The 23,329-nt window shown below is 39.9% G+C and overlaps 1 protein-coding gene across 1 annotated transcript in view; it reads left to right on the top strand.

Moving 5' to 3' along the window:
* Positions 1-6,329: 6,329 nt before the first annotated feature.
* Positions 6,330-23,329, top strand: part of LOC306872623 (cadherin-8-like) — a gene marked incomplete at both ends in the record, with an annotated part of 92,253 nt that continues 75,253 nt past the window's right edge. The window contains one exon of the mRNA XM_079421261.1: positions 6,330-6,587. Within this exon, the coding sequence (XP_079277387.1) occupies positions 6,330-6,587 (258 nt within the window). The remainder of the gene's footprint in view (positions 6,588-23,329) is intronic.

Genomic DNA, 23,329 nt, shown 5'->3' with positions numbered 1-23,329 from the left:
GACCTTTGGAATTCTGGTGAGTATCTGTTGTGAGTGGCTGGAGATGGCTGTATTTTCCAAAATAACACGGAGATGTGAACAGTTAACATATTGTGAGACTTTTATGACAAAAAAGTGATTACAGTGCTTGCAATGCATTGCAATACACTTGTAATGCCATATTTCTCTGTTGTTTTAGCCCGAACTGCTTATCATACCGACTCCAGTGTTTTGTAGATAATTTCAGCCTATTGCGCTATCTATATTTTTGTTTTTGTAATCTCTATAAAAAGGTAAGGAAAGATGACTGGGTAACTTTTATAAAATTCATAGCCTATTCAGCATTTAAAAAATGTATGGTGTGATTTGACATTTCGTTCTGTTGATTTCCGCATTTGAGAAACAAGCATGAAAAAGTTTTTGTTGCATGCCTGACCTAATTAATTTTCATAGCCAAGAAAACATTTAACCAATAGTGGATCTAAACATCACAGATTGACATATTGATTAATTTTGCATTTTCTAAGCCTAATGTGGTCTTGTCTTCCTTGCTTATATTAACTATTTAAATCCGCCTTTAAGCTGTTGGTTCTGTGCACAGCTGACTGAAAACAAGACAGTTGCTTAGTATCATGACAACGACAAAGCAGCTCTGATGCAGCATTCATTTACACAGAACCAAAGCCAATGCAATCTAATCTTACCTAAAACTTGAACACTAATCTTATGCTGCTTTGCAAGCTCTTGCATAATCTAGTTTTACTCATCCCCCTTTCAGAAGTTAAGATGGAGAAGGAAATAGGTTACTGTAGGTTCGTTCTTGCATCAGACGGCATAACTTTATTTGTTATTTGTGTCACAGAGATTCTATTACACTGAATGAACACTCACTTTGCAGGAATGGAGAGTCATCCACCTGAAACTGTTATTATACAGTTGAGGCTGCTCTTTAAAGAATAGTGTCTCTTTCTTGCTTTGGTTGAGGTGAAATCGATAAACACAGTCCATTATCTTCTTGTCTTGTTGGATTGTGTTTTGAATGGAGAGTCCAACAGTGAATCTCATTCTCCACCAGGTGCATAAATGTGTTAAACTTAATAGCCGGACAACTGTATATACTGATGCTCTGATATTAAATGTTGCACATGCTTAAACATAGGTATCAGATATGATAACAGGCATATAAAATATGCATTTATACACCGTGTATCTCACATGTTCAATTCAAGACCTTTTGACCTGGAGAGGATTTTCTTTTTTCTGAAAATTCTAGTTAATTTTATCGCAAAACTTGCTCAGAGAAGCAATAACGACTTACCATAATAATAATAATGTTTGTATTTTTAATAATATTACTTTTTATATTTTTAATAATAAAAAATGACTGGCCTACCAAACATTGCTCATAAATGTATCATTATGATATATAAATTATTACTAAATATTAAATTAAATCTTTTTATCAAGTTGTTTTCTTCAATTAGCACAACTTTTGTGTTTCTTTTTGGCACTGATTGATTGAATGCCTCATTGATTTATTAGTGCTTATTCACCTCAGTTTTTGAGTAAACATTGCCAAAATTATTCACAAACAGTTACACACTCAAAAACTGAGGTGTATACGCCCAGATCAATGATGCCCACGATGAATCAGTTCCAAAAAGAAATGCAAAACCTGTTCTAATTTAATTAAAACAAGATGAAAAAAAAAATATTAAATCCAAGACTGGACATTTCTGACCAGGATCACTAAATTAGATTAAAGATTTTCAGCACAGCATGTGTGTATTAATGTATACAAACATTTATGCACTGAAATGCATTTTTAGCATCTTTGAAGAGTGCTATGCATTGCAGGACAGTGTGTGGCCATGAATGTGCAATTTTGGAAGAAGTATGAGAGTACATACAGTATACAATAGTATTGAGACATGCCAACACTATGAATTATGAATCACGAGAGACTGGAATTCACAGCAGGTACAAGTCTTCAATAAGAAATACAATTGTTTAAGACACAGCCTCACATTTATGCGAAACAGCTGCGAAAATCCCCAAGTAATTGCCTCTCTAAATGATTTGATGTAAATGCAGAGACAAATGAATAAATCACGGCTTGTTTCCTGTTTGTTTGCCGAGGCTGTTGTCGCCATTTGCAAATGACAGGGCTGAGGTGTGTGAAGAAGGGTGCCAGCAGTTCATGGCGCACCAGGCCTGTGATTAATTCCACTGACAATGTAGTAACCAATGATCGATTGAGGAAGCTTGGGCTGTAAAGACCGTTTCCCCTTCACTTACTTTGCCTTTTTCAGAAGACGTCTGATATTTTGATCACCGGTAAAGGCTGTGTCAGTGGAATTAATCAATGACAGAGAGAAAGAACCACTGGAGAGCAGCTTGACAAACTGCACAGAAGAACTGAAATAGAGTTAAAGAGGATATTGAGCAGGATGCAAAATGTGAGCAGGTTTATATCCATGATCAGTTTCTGAGGTGACAACCACAAGAGTAAACTGCACATATCAGTAAACAAAAAGCAGAGATATAAATAACATTATTAGATGTGATTCATAATTCTAATTTTGTGTCATGTGACTTGATTGTTCATGTGGTTGAGGATAAAGTAAAAAACAAAAGACTGGCAATTTGTAGAAAAGCAGCTCTCTTCAAGCTTTACAATTAATAAGCACAATTTAGCAATACTAGTAACATATGCGAGTAATATAAATATAATGTGTGGATAAAATTAACTTATGCTTGACAAACTTTATCTGCAACATTAATATTCATAAATTAACATTTGAATTATTGATCAATATCTTGATCAATATTTAAACTACTGTATCTGTGAAGGCTTCTGTGACTAGCGATTTATTTTTTATTGATATTATTTTTAATACAGAGGTCTCAGTATCTTGTAGTGAGGCTAATCGTTTATTAAACATCTGTATCTGCAAGATTTAAGCCGAAAGGGTTGACTGACCACTGTCCAGAACACTCCTGATGTCTGCTTGATGTTTGGCCGCTAGAGGGAGCCAGTTGAACCGGGCCTTCAGAAGTATCTCTACCTTAAGACTCTTCATTGCATGTGGACAAGAAATGTGTGAACTTGAAGATAAATCTCATGTGCACTAATGAACGCTGAAAAGCTGGTGGGTTTATTTCAGTGCATTTCCTCATTGAAAAGCAGAGTAAATGGGCTGAAAGTTTGCAAGTAATGCATTTAATTTAATTAGGAGTTGATATTGAACAATGGAGCTGCTCACAGCATCAGTTCAGGGTCGTGTGAAGATACTAAAGTTGTTGTTATTGATTTATGATCAGAACATTTAGCTGTACAGTTGTGGGTTTAAACATAATAACATGTTATTTTAGATTTGTCGACTCATTTTTATGCTTTTCGAGATCCTTTCAATACATTCTGATACATGAGCTAGCTGTGCCAGAAAGCTTTGAATTTCATCCCTCGTCATCCCTCATCCCCAGTCTCAAATGAAAGAACTCAGTCTAATACTGAAATCATGATGAAAATATGTGCCTGTTATTTTCATAAGGACGTATGTTTCAGGTTCTTTTTCAAACGTTTTAGTAATGCAAATAGAGTAAAAGTTAGATTACAAGTTATTACCGGAGCACGTAATGATCGATGTTGCGGTGGCTTGAGGTAACCATAACAACAGCGATCACGTGCTTTCTGGCAGGATCTCGGTCAGGCAAAACATTGTTTATTATGGTCAGTAGTATGCGTTTATTATGGATTTTATATAGATAGATAGTTAGATATAGATAGAGGTTAATTGGTACATTTTCAGGCATAAAAGTGTCCCAATTTACCTGTATTCACACTCACACTTGGCCATAAAGCAAGTCTGCCTCTGAGATGCTTAAACAGCACCACGTAAAGACTTTGCGTCCTGGTCATGTATCTAAAATCTTGTTGCATTCAAAACACGAGCCTAAATGAGACGGAACATCAGGGGACCGTCGAAGAAGTGTCAAGACGCGACACGTACGGCTGCTTAGTTAGCAGAATGCGTTAAAAAAAAAAAAAAAGGTAGGGAAAAACACCAACGCACTGACATAAAAGTTCAGTATTCCCAGGGTAGGGCGCGAGCATTCATTGCCAGGTCTGAGGACCTGCCTCTTTATCAGCCCAATGAGCGCGGCAGAGGGGAGGCTCTTCCCACCAAACACCTCTCGTCCATCTCTCCTCACTCCTCCACTCAGCGAGCGGGCTTGCCGGAGCTCACCGACACCCTGTCAACGCCAAGCCACTAAACTGTACGGATCATATTTGTTCCCAACCGTGTCTGTCAACTTATTCTCTTATTTTGTTCTTGTCCATTGTCAATTGACAGAAAATTGACAGAAAGACAAGTGCCAGCAGTATTGCGAAACAAGTCACGTTTTTTTCCCCTTCTCTGATATTTTTTTTTATCTTCTGTGAATGACATGGAACGGACGTCCGGATGAGATACAGTAAGTACTAAAGACTCATTAACAGGCGCAAATTTGTCGTTTGGCGGAATGCGCGTGCATTTTTGCTGGACTGAAATACTGGATGTTTCATTTGATGCTGTTTGCGCTACAGTGATTGATCCGAGAGCGAGACAGATTGACAGACCAAACCGTAAATACACATTGTCCGTTATGTGTTTTGAATATCGTTCAGTAATGTCGTGCATCGAATATTTGTGTTCACTTTACACCAGAACGTGGTCTGGGAACGTCTTGGTTAATCAACTTAGTCAACTCGCTGTGCCGTGTGTTTTATGCAGTGCTCTATACTGCTTCTCTTGAGTATCCTTTCCTGCTTTTAAGTATCGAAATGCTGCAGTTTTTACTCGTTCTAAAGAGACAGAAAGCGAGCGTAAATAGTAAACGACTTTTTTTTTTTTTTTGTGAGGAGCTGTCCACTTATGCTGGTGCTGAAATTCGCCAGTAATTCAAGCATCGCCTTTTGCTCGCCGAGTCTGTATATGGTGTTAGAGTGCAATAAAGCGTTACTGCTCGCTGAAGTTACACTGTGGAAGGAAGACTAAGCGGTGAACGTTTCCAATGTGTGTCTTGCTTACTACAGGGTAATTTAATTCATTTTATGCCCAACTTTTTTTCTTTTTTGTTTTAGAAAACAAATATATACCTGACTGTTGTGTACTCCATTAAAAGATGAAAAGTCAGAATTCCTCATAGCCACCTTTCTGCTGCTCATTGATGCCTAAAACATATGAAATAATAGATAACAGAGTTCTCCAGAGGATGCTGCTTCAAACTATTCAGCTAAATAATCCGGTTTAGTGAAATACAGCTTATGATTGTTGTATGGTCAACCAGATAGAAAGAAAGAGGAAAAAAAATCAAAAGACTTGCTGCTGGTATCTGAATTGAAATTAAGTGCATGGACAAATTGCAAAACAAATAGTGTAAATACAGAATAATAAAAATGTCTGGCTTATATTTTTTGATATAAAAATCCTAAATAAATTTTTTAGCCATTCTGCAAACTCTAAATTACACCGTGACGTTTTAATATGTCAATGGCATTGAAAGCAGTTGGTTCAGGGAAATGAAATCAGCTCATGAGTTTCAAGTTTACCGCATTTATAGTCTATGCTGCAGTCATATGTTGAAAAATTGTGTTTTTATTCTCCTTCTCGGTCCTCAAAATTGCTGTAGGTCATCATTCATAATCCTATCATTTTCTAGTTATTGATAGTAATATTAAAAATTTGTTTTTTATGCAGTATTTGTAATTTATTTTAATTAATTATTATTTTTTTAATTAATAATTTTTTTTATGGATGTTAACTTGTTTGTGTGCTATTGGTGTTAAATATTGGCGCTCATAAATATTGGTGTGTGCAAGGAATGTAGACACAACAAAAACTGTAACCTGAAACCGTAATTGGCTTGATTGTATAGTTCCTAAACATTTTCCAATAGCTTAGAGAGTAATTTTTTATTTTTTTTTTCTGTGCTGCATTACATATTTTAACAGACGACAGATGTGCTCTGACTTGATTTCTGAAGTCATATCCAACTGACCTTGAGACTTCACTCCTCAGGCTTGTCAGTTTTATTTACATGCACTTCCAGTAAGTCTGCATTTGTCTCTCTCCTCTAGATCTCTTACATTGATGAACCAACTAATGGATGTCGCATCTCTCCGTGTGTCTCTCTTCTCTGTGTTCTGGACACAGATCAGAGTGCATCCGTGACCGTCCTCGCAACATGAGCTCAAGCTGGGAGATACGTAGAACAAAAGAGTAACCATTCAGCTGTCCATCAGCTGGTTGACCCCTGACTTTTGGAGGGGAAGCAAAAAAAGGCGAAGAGAAAAAATTACAAAGATGCTAAAACGAGGAGAGGAGATGCAGCGAGATCTATGGACTTCTCTCCTGCTAGTATGGATTACTTGTGTGCCGTACTCTTCCATGGCTCCGTTAAACAATCAGTCACAAAGTTTACAAACGGCATCAGCCATGATCCCGCGAAACCAGCCTAGCGAAGGACATAGAATCCTCAGTCGTGCCAAGAGAGGATGGGTTTGGAATCAAATGTTTGTGTTGGAGGAGTTCTCTGGACCCGATCCAATTCTGGTTGGCAGGGTGAGTAGTCTAATTGTCGGCTGAATATTAAGCTTACTTATCATGTGGAAACATTAATTCTGCTGCCTCAATGCCTTTTCGTTTGACATTTTGTGAAGGAGCAATAATTGCCGTGAAGAAGAGGGCAAGGTTGGCATCGCTGACTCTCGCACAGTTTCCATCTTTAACAGTTGAATTAGGCCGAGGAAAATACAGCTCTGGATGCTAATTTATGCATGGTGTTGTATTTCACAGGTTCTGGGATTGTTCTGCAACGAATACAGAATGAAGGGAAACTCAAAATGAATTTTACAGGTGTAGTGTGCAATTTGCCCCATGCATATGTGTTTTGTAGAGAGGTGAGGTGATATGGAGATAATTACGGGATAGGAGAGCGACCTGGCACCAGACCTGTGCAGAGAGCGCTGCGTCCTGAGAGGACTATAGTATGAGCAGGCCAAAGCAGCTTGTTCACAGATCATTGCAAGCATAAACCTCGGGAGCCCAACCTGGCACTATGCTTGTCCAACTGCTAGCACTTTACGATAGCCAACCAGACCTGCTTGTTCCTCATGCTCTTTTTTTTTTTCTTTCTTTTTCAAACAAGGTTAAACTTCCCTACATATTTTGAATCAATAGCATATTACAACCTTTCGTAAACAATTTTTTTATGAGGTTAATTTGGCCTTTCATAGTAGTTTTTTATTATTAATAGTAGTAGTAGTAGTATTTTTTGAATTGTATTTTTGCATAGTAATTTTTGTTAATAGAAAAAAAAACCTATAATATATATATATATATATATATATATATATATATATATATATAATTCATAAATGTTTCTAGCAATACTTTATTACAACTAACTACGTTTTTTGTTTTATTTTTATTATTTTATTTTTTACAACTAATTACAGAATGCTTTTACTGTAAAGTCACTTTAGCTTCACTGCACTGACTGAACACTATCCTCACCATCAGTGAGGTGGAAAATGCCATCCTTTGTGTGTCCAAAATTTGGCAGGGTCTTCGCTAATTAAGGCCTCTCACTTGAATTTTCTACTGCTGCTGCTTGCCTCCTCCCGTCACTCGGGCATTTGAATAAAACATGTTCTCTCATGTGGCCTTTACACCTGTGTTTTCCCAATATCTGCGTGACACAAAAAAGTCCTTAAGAGCGGCATCAATTTTTCAAGAGCTGTAATTAAACAGCCTTTGTTGGATTCTGCCGCAGCTTTTGATCAGCAGAAATGCATAAACAAACACAACAAATGGGCTCCCCATGATGATCTCCAAGGTAGAAGGGCAAATGAGTATGAGGCTTTCAGGCTGACACATTCACAATGCTATAGGGCTTTCTGTGTGTGATGGAGACAGCTGGGAATGCTCAGACGGTGATGTGCCATTCTGCTCCTCTCTAATGTGTTGTGCTTTATTTAACGTCATATAGTATTTGTGCCAGGGAACAGAATGATTGTCTGTAGGAGGACAATGCATGGAGAATGGAGGTGAATGGGTGGACGTATGAGGTATTCCTTGGTGGGCCAGCATTGATTAGGCTTCAATTTTCTGCTGTTTTTATTTATTTTATTTTTTTTTCCTTAACAAACCGCAAGGTTAAGTGCTCATCAGCATAGCTTGCAGAGCTCAGATAAGTTCCATGTTGCAGTGAGATAGGAAGCCATGCTGTTAGAAGAGATTGAAGACTGCTCCTCTCCCTCTCTCCCTCTCACCCTCTCTTTTTCACTGCTTCACTCCATCACCTAAGATCTGCAGTCCTCCCTCACTCTGTCTCTCTAATTAAAAAATGAATCAAATAAAGAGTGGGAGGTGTGTGATTCAAATGGGTCATTCAAATCAGCATGTTTTTTTTTTTTCCTTTTGCTGCCATCTCTGCCAGGCATGTGGTTGTGGGCTGATTATCGAGGAACCTCAGGCCGAGATTACACTCATCTCATCCTTTAGCTTTTATTACGTGCCGGTCTGATGTTTAATTATACACCCGGCTCCTGTCTTGTCAGTGCCCGAACTCCCCTTGAGCACCAGCTGCCAGTCGGAGGAGACGATTAGCATACGTATAGAAGTGGGCATGGCAAGGCTAAGAGAGACAGCAAAGAGAGAGAGAAGGCGTCTCACTGTTTCACGTGGGTTTGCGGTCTCGGTGGTCTCAGTGGTCTGACTCACTGGGCTGGCAGTGCAGCTCACCGTCACCTGTTCTGAAAGGTGCGTCAAACACGGCACAGCTCACGCTCCTTTAAAATGACTGAGCTTGTTTTAGGTGGCTGTGGAGTTATAGGGGAGGCAAGGGCTAGTTGTCACACTTCTTACTCTTGTGAGTATTTCTAAGGGGAGGTTTCTGTTTGAAAGTCAGTTTCTGCATAGACATATATAATACTGTTTGGCGTCAGTAAGATTGTTTTAATATTTCTGAAAAAAAAATCAAAAGTCTGCAATTATTTGTTAAAAAATACAGTATTTTTTTTTTATTCGGTGACGTTTTATTACAGTATGTGATATTACAATTAAAAATTAAATATCAATGCTTAATATTTTTGGAAAATGGTGATTCTTTTGATTTTTTAAGGATTTGACAGAAAGTTCAAAAGAACAGCATTTATTAAAAAAAAAAAAGATAGATAGATAGACAGACAGACAGGCAGGCAGGCAGGCAGGAAGGCAGGCAGAGATAGATAGATAGATAGATAGATAGATAGATAGATAGATAGATAGATAGATAGATAGATAGATAGATAGATAGATAGATAGATAGATAGATAGATAGATAGATAGATAGATAGATAGATAGATAGATAGATAGATAGATACTGTGTAGATAGATATCCCTTTGCTTGGCATGTCAAACTAGCACAAACACCTAGACTTTACAGCTAAATAAAAATGACTAAAATGTTTAACTAATTCAAAAGGCAATGGATTTAGCAATCAAAAATAATTCAGATAATTTATAACATTTAAAACACACATGAAAACTTGTTTAAATGCAAAAAAACCTTGTCCTAAGAACAAGGGAAATGTCATTATGGTTTTATTTTGTTTACCAGTTTACCCGTAAGTTATTGTAAAAATTGTGAATTTTAGATTGGAGGATAACATTTGCAAAAATGATCTATTTTATTTTCACCTTCTGTTCTAAAATAGTTTTGAGTTGGCTATTTAAAACCCACATACAAAACAACTGCTAGAAAGAAAACATATTGTGTAATTTAATTATTATTCAGTCAGAACCTTGTTAAGAAATAGCACTGCACCCCTTTCTCATGTACAGTATGATACATTCTCACAAATATGTTTGCTAGTTTTGCATCTATTAGCTTTTACACAAATAAATTATTTATCCATGAATAGTGTTTGGACTTGCCACCAAAATAACCACATCTTAATCACTTAACTCTAAATCCATTGCTGGCTTATATCCCAAATATGTGGATTGAACATGAGATTTCTAACTAAGTACTAGTTGTATTCGATTTAGATGCATGATAACACTCATAACAGTGAGGGGGCAGAAAATAACACATAGTCTTTGCCCAACAAAGAGCAATTTAGATGTGTTTACTTAAAACATTGTCAGTTTTATTACAACATATGTCAGTTAGATTCTATCTTGCACATGGCTTTGTTCCCCGTTCTTTAGGCTGGAGCGTGTTGTGAAGCCTAATCACAATGGACATCATTCTTCTCTTTGGAGTGCAGATGTACTCTGCACAAATTAATAGCACTGCTGTGTGATGCCTTTTCTTACTATAATGTGCTCTTATCTCTGATGGGATTATGTGTGTTTGTAGCAAAAAGAGAATGGATAATATACGATTCATATTTAGTAATCTGAGCAGAACAAGATCACTGGGAGTGTCAGTTTAAATACTAGAGAACACCATTGATTATTTATTCACAAAAGAAAATGGATACGTGTCTGTGGACATTTGTTTGCCTTACAGGAGGCATGACAACACTTGATAGATAGAGTGTATGATCTGGAAAGCCATCAGCCAGGCTGCAAATGTTTCCCAGTTACTTTTATTATGGAATTTTTTTCAAGCAAACACCAATTGATTTGACGCATTTCTCCTTTATGCTGATGTCCAGTGTACTGTGAAGCTGATTTCAGCATTAAAGCCAGAATAACTGCTCATTCTATGCTTTTGGAACGTATTTGTTTAAGGGGGAAGGGAGGAAATTAAAGGGAAATTTACCAGCACAGATCTGGCCTACATAAAGGCATGACTCCATTTTGGGTTTAAACCCATATCATTATCTCTCATATTTTCATTCAACACAAATTAAGCAATAATGCATCCATGTAAATAAGCGTGTGAGCTCAGTATTATTCTCTGATGCTTCATTAAATGCGAGCCTACAACTTAACCTTGAAATATTCATTATGTTATTATTAATTACATTACAATATTAAATATGAATAACTTTGCTATCAAATATTAATTAGTAGCGCTCTGTCATTTTGTAATGAAAGCCAGAGTGGATTAGTTTCACTGAGCACAATGACTGGAGCTGAGAAGGGATATAAATCGAACGTCGGTCGAGCGTTAAAGCTACACTGCTCCAATTCCGAAATAAAATAGCCCGTTTTACAGTCGAGGGATGTCGTAGAATTGCTGGTGTCTAAAAACACTTTAGTGGCATTTGGAAGTGTGCCCTATAGCGAAGGGGAAAATAAAAATATTGTGACAGTTTGAATGTAAGAAGCAGTGAATCCCTGAAACGGTCAATCGATTCATGTTCTCTGTGCTGCCTGTGATGGGATTTGCTGTTAACTGCCACTTTGTTTTTTGTTTTTTTTCCGACCATGACACATTGCTGGGAATCCACTGAAACTGTCCCAACTATTCTACCGAGGAAATATTTTGCTTTCAAACGGTGGTGTAGCAAAACCTCCTTTCTTTTTTCTAGGAGAGAGTGTCTGTGTGGAAGACAATACCATGATGATTGTTTCAGAGGATTTCTGGATGAAGCTAGGGTTGATCACAACAAGCCCGACCTTTTATATTACTACTATCTTAATATATGCACACAATAAGCAGTTCTGTTGTTCAGTCGCTCCTGGTCACGGTCTGTACTGAGTGGTGCGAGTTAGACCACAGAGCAGCACTTGCCCTGTTCAACCTTCTTGACACTTCATGAATTATCTATATTCCTCCCACTGATCCACTCTGGAGAGTTACAGCTCTAACGCTCAGCTGTTTTGCTACGTGTTTCTGTTGCTCTGAAAAACACTACAGCTTCTCACTTTCAGGTGACTAAACGTGCTTACCGGACTGCTTGCCTACGAACCGCCCACAGACTGTGCATTAATTGTCTGATACAAATTTGGAAAGCACTTCATCAATCTAGTAAATTCGAAACTGATTAGCTGACTTTACATAACTTGTAAGATTACGGTCAGAGAGGTGCGTGCTTTTAATCAGTTATTCTGGGAACAAATACGTATAGATACAGCTAGCGCTTTTGAAGATGAAATAATCTCTGGATTTGATTTGCTTGTTTGAAACTTTGAGAGGTTTGTGTAGGGCAATTTAAATAGATGTCCTCATGTAAAACTATATATTCTGGTTTGTTTTATAATGTAGTTGTAACATGTCAGTTTCGGTTTAGTTTCCTTTCAGTTCTGTTTTGACCTTATTTGGTAGTTCATGTTCTAGTTTCCTGTCATTAGTTAATCATCGTTCATTTTCATCACCTGTGTGTAATCAATTATCTTGTTTCCTTGTTTGGTTGGTTCCTTTATAAGTCCTCTGTTTTTCTCTAGTCCTTGTCCAGTCACCCTAACGCTACCTTAATTGGAGAGTGAAGATTCTTTGTTTGATGAAGTTTATCCTTGTTTTTAGTTCATGTCTTTATTAAAAGAACCTTTCAGTTACTCCTGGCTTCCTGCATTTCCTTTAAGGAGAGAACCGTTACAGATGACTGGAACCACTACAGATAAGGAGAAGGCGGCTTGAGTTGATTCCCCGGCAGAAGAGTTCGGGGATGCCCAGTCTGCTTACTCCAACCGCAGCGAGGATGATGCCGCCGTTAATCACGGCTCAGGCAAGCCGGCCGACGGACGTGCATGTGCCGTTGGGCATATTGGTGGAGTACGAGGGGATGACATGGAGCCCTGAGTCTGTTCCTCTACCCGCTCCTCGCAAGTGCCCTCCAGTGCCTACCCCTCGCAAGTGCCCTCCATTGCCTACCCCTCGCAAGTGCCCTCCAGTGCCTACTCCTCGCAAGTGCCCTCCAGTGCCTATGCCTCGCAAGTGCCCTCCAGTGCCTGCCCCTCGCCAGGGTTCCTCTGGATCCCCGCTGATCCCGTCCAGCCCATCTGAGTCTCCGCTGGTCCTGTCCAGTTAATCCGAGCCCCCGTTGTTCTTGTCTAGTCCTCCTAAATCCCATACGGATCCGCGCTTCCAGAGTACCCCCGAGAAGCCGCGCTGGCAGAGCGCATCCGAGAGTCCGCACTTCCAGAGCACCCCCGAGAATTCGCGCTGTCAGAGCGTCTCCTTGAATCCACGCTACGAGAGCGCCCCTCTGAATCCGCGCTTTCTGAGCGCCCCCGAGAATCTAGTTCTCAAGCCACGGCCAGGAGTGCCGATCCCAATCCCCGAGAATCCAGTTCTCAAGCCACGGCCAGGAGTGCCGATCCCATATCCCGAGAATCCAGTTCTCAAGTCACGGCCAGGAGTGCCGATCCCGAATCCAGTTCTCAAGTCACGGCCAGGAGTGCCGATCCCGATACCGATCCCCGAGAATCCAGTTCTCAAGTCACAGCCAGGAGTGCCGATCCCCGAGAATCCAGTTCTCATGTCACGGCCAGGAGTGCCGATCCCGTATCCCGAGAATCCAGTTCTCAAGTCACGGCCAGGAGAGCCGATCCCGAATCCCGAGAATCCAGTTCTCAAGTCACGGCCAGGAGAGCCGATCCCGAATCCCGAGAATCCAGTTCTCAAGTCACGGCCAGGAGTGCCGATCCCAATCCCCGAGAATCCTGTTCTCCAGTCACGGCCAGGAGTGCCGTTCCCGATCCTCAAGTGTCCGCGCTGCAAGAGCGCCCTCCTGTGTCTCCGCTGGTCCCGTCCAGCTCTCCTTCGTCTCCGCTGGTCCCGTCCAGCTCCGCGCCTCCCGTGCGCCTCCAATTGTCCGTTCCTCCAGAGCACCCTCCAGTGTCCGCTCCTCCAGAGCACCCTCCAGTGTCCGCTCCTCCAGAGCGCCCTCCAGTGTCCGCTCCTCCAGAGCGCCCTCATGGGCCCGTTCCTCCTGAGCGTTCCCATGAACCTGCTCCTCCAGTATGGCCGCCAGAGGGGAACGTTCCCAAAAAAAGTTTGGGCGGGGGGCCATATAGCCTCAGTCTGTGTGGCCAGGCCAAAGGCCAAGGCCACAAAGCTCCCCGATCCGCCATGGCCTTCCAATCCTCCAGTCCCACCATGGCCGCCCAAGGACCCCGATCCGCCATGGCCTCCCGTGTCTCCTGATCCGCCATGGCATGCCGAGTCTCCTGATCCGCCATGGCATGCCGAGTCTCCTGATCCACCATGGCCTCCCGAGTCTCCAGTCCCGCCATGGCCTCCCGAGTCTCCAGTCCCGCCATGGCCTCCCGAGTCTCCAGTCCCGCCATGGCCTCCCGAGTCTCCTATCCTGCCATGGCCTCCCAAGGCCCCTGATCCGCCCTGGAGGCTTCCCTGGTCTCCTCCCTGTCCAGGCCCTGCTCCAGCCTCCAGAGCGCCCGCCCCCCCGCCCGTGATGTGTATGTTACGGTGCGGGACGCACCTTCCGGGAGGGGGCGATATGTAACATGTCAGTTTCGGTTTAGTTTCCTTTCAGTTCTGTTTTGACCTTATTTGGTAGTTCCTGTTCTAGTTTCCTGTCATTAGTTAATCATCGTTCATTTTCATCACCTGTGTGTAATCAATTATCTTGTTTCCTTGTTTGGTTGGTTCCTTTATAAGTCCTCTGTTTCTCTCTAGTCCTTGTCCAGTCACCCTAACGCTACCTTAATTGGAGCGTGAAGATTCTTTGTTTGATGAAGTTTATCCTTGTTTTCAGTTCATGTCTTTATTAAAAGAACCTTTCAGTTACTCCTGGCTTCCTGCATTTCCTTTAAGGAGAGAACCGTTACAGTAGTATGAGAGAAGTTGTGTCCCAAATGATATACCATGCACTTATGTAATGCAATGTACTCTACTGTCTACTGTATGAATTTAAGTTTATTTTATTTTTTTTAAGTCTGTTAGCACCTTCCTCTCCTCTACAAAGCTGTGATAGTTCAGTGCATGAAATGTTGAAGATTTCAGTCTTTTTTCTTTTTCTTTTTTTGGGGGGTGAAATGCACCACCTGGATATTTGAAGTGCACTTTTTAATTTATTATTATTATTATTTGTGTGTGTGTGTGTGTGTGTGTGTGAGATATTGCTTTTCCTGTCTGTATGTTTAGTTAAAGGTCAGACTAACTTCCTCTTTCTTTTTTTCTTTTGTTTTTTTTTTTGTTATTAAAGGGGCAGTTCACCAACAAGAAGAAAAATAGAAAATTGTGACATCATTTACTCACCTTCATGTGATTTCATGACATCAACCTGTATGAAACCACATGTGGATGAGTAAATAATAACATAGTTTCCATTTTTGGGTGAATTATCCGTTTTAAGAATGTGATGCGTAAGTGTTTGTACTTGCAGGTCTTCATTTAAAAAACAAATTATAATAATAATTATGTCTGATTCATGTAATTACGTATATAACAAGATTATAACTAGTGTGTCCAGGGTACTGCTGTGACGTATGATTCTGTCCTTTAATTCCATCACATGCTTATGGTGTGTCACACAGCCTTACCTCTGCCAACGCACACTCTTATCTGAGACGGTCCTGTGCATTAATCTGCATTTGCTCAGGTTAGGAGGGAGGCAGTGCAGGTTCTAATGGATATTGAGCAGTTGCGTGTGATTGAAGGGCCGGCGAGTGGGCACTAACGAGGGTATTAGTGGACTTATCAGTAACCCAAGTAATGAGATGCTGATGATCACCACTAGCCACTGCATCAATCTGCAGCTCCTGATCTGACCTGTGATTGGGATTCTGCCACTGGTGATGCAGAAGGAGAGATGAATATTTGAACTATTTGAACTTTGTAACTTTTTTTTATATTTAGGGCTGGCAAAGACAGAACAGCAAATGACAGTGTGATCTCATTAGTAATCACAGCTGTGTTTGCATAGACACTGGAATTTAAATAATTAACACTGACAGCATGTAAAAATGTATGTTAGCATTTTATATATGAAGTATGACGCTTGTACTTCTGAGAAGTACAAATATTCTAAGTAGTGTAACAATTTTAAATCTACATAAAGTACAAAAATATAGTAATAGTATATTGTATATTATTTATTTATGAGGCTGGATCTATGATCCTTCACATGATCCTTCAGAATAATTCTAATTTGCTGATTTGGTGCTCATGACACATTTCTACTTATTATCAATGTTGAAAACAGTTACGTTGCTTAATATTTTTTATAGAAACTGTGACACTTTTAACAATTCTTTGAGGAATAGAATATATTTAAAAAAAGCTTTTTTAAATACAAATGTTTTGTAATATTATAAATGTCTCTCTGTCACCTTTGATCAATTTAATACATTTTTGTAGAATAAAAATATTCATTAAATCTTTAAAAAAAAAAAACATACTGACCTTCAACTTTTGAATGGTAGTGTAAATAAAATAAGATTTATTTAGTACTCCACTTCAGTGCTTTTAAATGCTGCCAATATGTCCATATCGTAAATTGCAGTGTATATCCAAATGTACAAATTTGTGTGTTTTGATTGTTGCATACAAATACCTGCACATACTAATGAGACCAGGCTGATAATAATTAGGAGCAACAGGATTGGGCAATGATGAAATGAAAATCTAGACAAATCCATATTGCTCGCTGTTTGCAAGAGCTCAACAGCTCTCCCATAGCTCCAACTTCTGTTTTTGACTGTTATCAAAAATGAGTTATCATGAAGTGATGGTGGTAGCACTGCAAGATTATCAATAAGCATCCAAAAAAATCCTCCAGCACAAGTCAGTGCCCCTCTTGTTCTCGTTGCCTCACCATTAAATCCAGCACCCATTATTCCTTTCTTTCTATTTCATGCCTCCTATTCAGTGTTATTTCACCCAAGAGCTGTGGGTCGTGCAGGCCTTTAAAGCCATTATATCATTGTTAGGTGAGCACAGTCTGTTGTCTCTCTGTCTGTCTCGGTGTCTGTCTCTCTCTTTGCACAGTGCTGTAATAAAACACCAGGACTCTGCACAGCGTCCAGCTGAGCTGTGGGATCACATTAGCACCTCTCGGACCAGCCGGACAGCTTGTCTATAGCTCCGTGTTGTTGTCTTTTTCCCCGTTAACAAGGTCTGCCTTGTATATGTGTGTGTGTGTGTGTGTGTGTGTGTGTGCATGACTGCTACATGTGTGTAAAGAGTCTTAACTTGACAGAAGAGCATTTCTTGAGCTAAGCATATTTCCATTACAACAGCAGGGTCACGGTACAACCGCAATTACAGACAAAAGCCCTGCTCCATCTGCCTTTCACCAGGTGCACTTGAATCATTAAATATGTATACTGCCCAGCATTTAAATAAATAACTGCTGGCATTTCAGTCCTCATTCCGATCGCCACGTCTTTATACCCCTCGCAGCATCTCTTCTCTCATTCCTTTCACACACACATACACACACACACACACACACACATGGAAACACATGATATACAGCTCCAGCAGGCGTAATGAGCCAGTGTGGCAGAGGTGTGACAACAGCAGTGCACCTTTGCAGTGACTTATAGGGTCTGGTCGCGGGGAGAGTTGTTTGAGGTGTAAATCCCACTTCCCTCGGCGGTAACAAGAACACAAATAAACACAGGCACACTTTGTCCCTGCGCTCTGAATCCTCTGCCGAAGTGACACCGGGGCTCGGGATGAGGAATCTGCATGCGGTCCTCATCGGTTCTCCTCGGAACGTTGTGGGAATCCACAATCAACGCTGCTGTATAAACGTTTTCATGTGGCGTGGATGGGGCAGGAGTCAAGCCAATGAGGAATAGAAAGATTACACTGAAGGGAAAAAGCCAGACGCAACCAACTGTACACAAAAACGATTTAATTCACGCTGTCAGGTAATGGTAGCGCAGTACTGAATATCCACAGTCATCTTTTCTGCTCATCTCTGTTCATTAAGTGAAAAGATATCATCTGTACAAAGGCCGCCCACCTCGCTTCTTACACGCGAGGAAGAAAATCCATACATCGACAAAGCTTTTATGACCGTCTTTCTCTGTGGGCCAGATAGTCACATGCCTTTTGAGCCTTGGTTGTAACCTCAGAGGCTGTGGTGTCTTCTGTCTCATTTTTCTGCTGTTTGATTCAATTTGAGCATGTAGACGGCTGCATATATGGAAAAAAAAAAACACCTAACCCTAAAAAAATTCTAACAAAAGGTTTCTCAGCTGTTTTTTGTAGTATCAGGTGTCCTTAATAACATAGTAAAAGTTTACCAAAGTTTGACCACTAGAAAGGTGTCATTTTCAAGATGGTGTCCAAGATGGTGTCCGAGATGGGCAGGAACCCCTTAAAATATCCTAACTCCTTCATTATTTGACCTAGCCAAGTAATCTTGGTGTCTAACCCCATGTTTTCTGGGTCTATGAATCCATTGGACTCGTCTTAATTGCACTGACATGATTACATACTTATGGAATACATAATTTTTTGAGATTACTGTAAGGTTTTATCATTGTTTGGGGTGAACCAGATATGTAAACGATTTAGCCTATGTCATGTAACTTCTACTCCGTATGTGTTTTTTGACACATACCCTTTTTTTTGCTAAAACGCAGACTTGACATTCAACGTAAAAGTTATTGCACCCAAAAGTAACTTAAATTGGAGTGGTATAACTGATCATAAACAACTCTGAATTAGCCCGAACAGAGGCCTGTGTGTGAACCCTCTAAAATGATCACTCATTTCAATTTGAATAAGGTAATACATATGCAATGCATCCTCTATAGATGTTTTTAAATATAAAGGTGGCATTACACTAAACCCAACAAAACTAAATTCACAATTTTCAGCAATTCAGAAGATGGTGGAAGAGAATACTGACTTGATACTGATTTGATTTTGCTTTCCTCATTGAAATGTTGTTGGCAGCATAGTGCATACCATTTTGCTCAAACAAAATTAATCCTTGACCACCCCCCACCAACGAATTTGTCAAAAATTACTAATTAGGCGGATTGAATTAATTATTACTAATTAATTCAACAAATGACATTGTTGAATTAGCTTGAGGAAAAAGTAAACTCCAAATGCAATTTTGACCATGAGTCATGTTGTTGTAAACCAAGAGACTTGCCCCATTTGCTGTAAAAACTTAAGAGATGGCTCTGATGTGGTTGAGGTTCATCAGAAGGGACCTGATGGAATCAACAATGCAAGTGTACAAAGAGGCGATGACGTACACATTTCCGCTGGTGAAATAGTACACTCAAAATGTCGACAGAAGTACATAAATAAAAAAGACATTAAAATCCAACAAGAGAATAAAGCTGAGCCACCAAAAAGAAGTGCCAGAGTAGCAACTGGTCCTTTCGACAGCCAAAACCGATTGTCTTTTCTGTGGGACTACGATAACACATGGAAGTAAAGACACAAGCAGGGAATCATAGCAGCAATCACTGCAGGGCGAAAAAAGGACCGTATCATTCCAAGGAGACACATTCCCAACCTAGATTTTGCAGTGCAAAGTAAAATCCCAGTCATCGAATATTGCTTTGCAAAACATGTGCGCCAAACCATTGTGTTCAACGACCTCCCAGCAGCTGTGACAGAACAGTTGATGTCCTGTGGGAGCTCTCACTGAACTTCAAACAACAAACCCCAGGGTGGCAGGGAATGATGCATATCATTCATCAAGGACTACAACATCCAGGCCAATCATCAGTTGTGTTCCTGCCAATGATTGACCTGTACTCTGGAGACAAAACGTGTATTTTGTCCACTTTGGATTTTGTTTGTGACCTGGCTATCAAGAACAATGCTCCACTGTACTGGAAACCAGCAGAGATGATCATGGATGCACCACAGAGTAATCCCCTGAAAATCATAGTCTTAATGCTTGGAGGTTTTCATACTTTTACTACAACTACCTGAAATCAGCATATTTCTACCTCCAAGAAATGTGCCAACTCAAGACCAGACACCCTGATGCACATGACAAGTTTTCCAGGGGTTTCCATGTGATCCGCCGCAGCAACCAGTACTGGGCAGGCCTTAGCTCTGACCTTGTCATCGAGCAGACATTGATGCGATCCTTGAAAAGCAGTGGAGGCTTGACCCATGTAAGTGGAATGTCTGAAGAAATGCGAGCATTGTGGACCATGTCTACACCCATCACATCTGAATACAACAATGAGCCTTCAAGTGGCAGCCCTGTTTTGACTAATTTTACAGTACCACACAGTTCTAATGAATTTATTCTTTATTGGAATCAAAAGAATGGTTATGAACCACAGAAACTGCCAACACTAGGAAAAACTATGAGAAAGAAGAAATATGCCATTACTTATTTGTCACATAAATATGCTTGTAACCAATTGCTTTAATATATAATTGCACTTGTTATCATTTATCTATCATACAAATATGCTAATTAGAATATTACATGGCCAAAACATGTATCAGGCACCAGTATTCCTGGTCTAGGAGGAATACAGAGGAGTAATGGTCATTTTAAGGACCTCACGGCCGCCATTTTGAAAATGGGGCCTTTCTTGGAGTCAAACTTTGGTAAACTTTTAGTATGTTTTTAAGTACTTCTGATACTACTGTAAACCACTGAGAAACCTTTTGTTAGAATTTTTTTGGGGTCAAGCCATATTTGCAGCTGACTAATGCTCAGGTTTGAACAAAGCTGCTTAGGTCAAGTATTATAGCCTTCTTTAGAGGAGAAACCGATTGTGCTTTGGCCTTGAACAGAATGGTAGAGATACACCTGGGTACTTCACATACCTGATGTTACCTTTGTTTGCCAGCAGTCTCTGGGTTTTGGCTGTTGTGAGAACTTGTGGAGGTGGTGCTTGTAGCTGCTAAATTAAGTCTTTTGGCAGAGAGCCTTGAACTCTGCGTGGACTAATCACTGGAATTAAGCATTTAACCTTTACTGTGTCGCCTGGGCTCGATCTTTCACTGCTAAAGCGTGTTATATGGCCCTTTCACTCAGCTCTGCGAGAGCCTCTGAATCACACTGTGTATACTGTAGTCAACTCGCTATACAAACTGTGACTGAAGGTATCAAGAGCCATTATTTATTTAGTTTTGTTCTTATTCATTTATTTATCTGTTTACCTTGAGAGGTCATTGCTGGAATGAGCATTTTGAATGCCTGTGGTTGATATACTGTAGACACTGTGGTCTGTGTTAATCTTGTCAGTGAAATTGCTAACAAATATGTTTGTTGATATCTCATTTTGATCATAAAGAAGCATAGTGATGATTTTAATTAAATTAAATAGTTTTGGAATGAGCTGAATTAAACTGAATTCAACTGGAACTTACTTTCAGTCGTGGACAGAGAGTCTGACTTGTAACCCGAAGGTTGTGGGTTCGAGTCTCAGGTCCGGTAGGGATTGTAGGTGGGGGGAGTGAATAACCAACACTCTCTCCACCCTCAATACCATTAAACAGGCTGGGTGCAGTTTGTTGACATATATTTTGTGTGTTGTATTTATGTTAAATGTTTGCACAAAAAAAAAAAAAAAAATTTAAAATAGAAAATTGCCCATTATTGTCTGCCAAAATGTTATTTCATTCTACTAAAATTATATTAAAGTCCTGTCAGAATACCATGGACTATAATTAATGAGTAGCTCTCGACAAAATAGTGACTAAATTTTAAGAGGCTTTTTCAGTAAAATGACCAAAAAAAATAAAATAATAATAATATTACTAAAGAACACTGGTTATAGCTCTGCTTTAATTCAACAAGATTTTTTTTTTTTTTCACTCTCCAGTTCTGGTGAATTATTTCTGACCATAAGAAAGCCGAATTTGCAGCCACATTTGCTTACTTGCTGAGAGACTTGATGCAAGAGCACGTGGTTTAGTTTAAGCTCTGGCAGCTAGGCTAATTTCTCCATAATTTTGGATTGCAATTATCAATCCTGATTACTTAAACACTTGATTATAATTATTTAAACCTTCTAATTGCTCACTGGTATAGTCATTGTGGGCTGCTAAGTCATCATCCAGTGAGTCAGTGGATGCTTGGCAGGGTTAAGCAGCTCGCTTCTGCAGACGGCACCCTGCGTCAGGGGAACTGCAAGCAGAAGGGCTTATCCCAGGCTCCCTCAACCCATGAAAGCCTAGGAGCCAAACTGGTAGGATAGAGTAATCTTGTTGAGAATGGATGTCGCTATTGTGCTTTTTGATGTGTAGTTGGCGGCGTGGTTAACTGGGAGCAAACGTGGGCAGGCGAGGTGTAGACAATGAGAGCTGGTGGGAGAAAAGGCCTATTTTGAGATCTTTAAGAACAGCCACCATTCACTGCTGCCTTTTGCCCGAGCTCCAAAATAACAACAAAAGAGGAAGTAAACCCCTGCTTCCGGTGCTTTCTAGCATTGTGGCACCTCCTGTTGTTGGTGTCTTGCTGCTTAGCAGCCATTTTGAGAAGAACAAAAAGTAACTATGGTGAATCGATTGTCCCGGTTGTCTCAGTGACACACCTGCGAGATTGTCTGGGAGCCAGCAAAGTGTGGCACTGACCTTTATTGCAAATGAACTATTTTTTTTAATGATACTGCATGAGAGAGAAAGAATAAAATAGAATAACTCAGATAGAGAGCAAAGCGTGTGACGCTCTTGTACGCGTGAATCAATAATCAGCATTTGAGCATATGATGCATTGTTTCACGCCATTGTGATTCTGTCTAAATACATTCAGGCCATCTTTGTGTAGCATTAGAAAGTCTCCGTAAACACACAGTATATTTGCCTTCTTTGATGCGGGTTGACAGTATATGTAGATCAATGCTTCCCAACGGGAGAGTCGGGACTCACTAGGAGGCCTCAGAAAGCCTTCCAAGATGACTTTAAACTCTAAAAAAAATCTAGTTTAAAAACTTAAAAATAAAAATAAATAAATAAATATAGAGTAGAAACAATTTTCATTGATTATTTATATAAATATTTAATAAAGAAATATGAAATCGGCAAGTAACACAATGAATTAAACATGAATTTATTTATTTATTTATTAATAAAAAGAAGAATTGCTCTTAACTGCTCTTAGATTATTTAAAAAATAAGTTATAAAATAAGTTTTGAAAATAAAACGAGGTCTAGGGGGACATATATTGTGGTGGACAATGGGAAATCTTGGATTCAAAAAGGCTGAGAACCACTGATGTAAATTCTGGGCAAATTTTACTGTAAAATAGTGTCATAACGCTTCAGATAAGCAGTCCGTAGACCATTACACACATATACACGTTTGCTCACCCACATCTCAGTTGCAGATGACTTTTCTCAAATCTCCATCTCGACAATGTCCAAACATGATCCATTCTAGTCCAGACATCCTAAAAATGCTGATCATATCCAACAAAACGAAGCAAATCTCGTCACAGGCCCTGTTGTAATAGTACGCTGGGGTGGGTTTTGCAGACAACATTTCATCTAATTTCAATTCCTCCTTTC

The sequence above is a fragment of the Barbus barbus genome (genome assembly GCF_936440315.1).
Source record: "Barbus barbus genome assembly, chromosome: 1".
NCBI lineage: Eukaryota > Metazoa > Chordata > Actinopteri > Cypriniformes > Cyprinidae > Barbus > Barbus barbus.
Note: the sequence above shows the minus strand (reverse complement) of the source record. Positions and strands in the feature narration are given on the sequence as shown.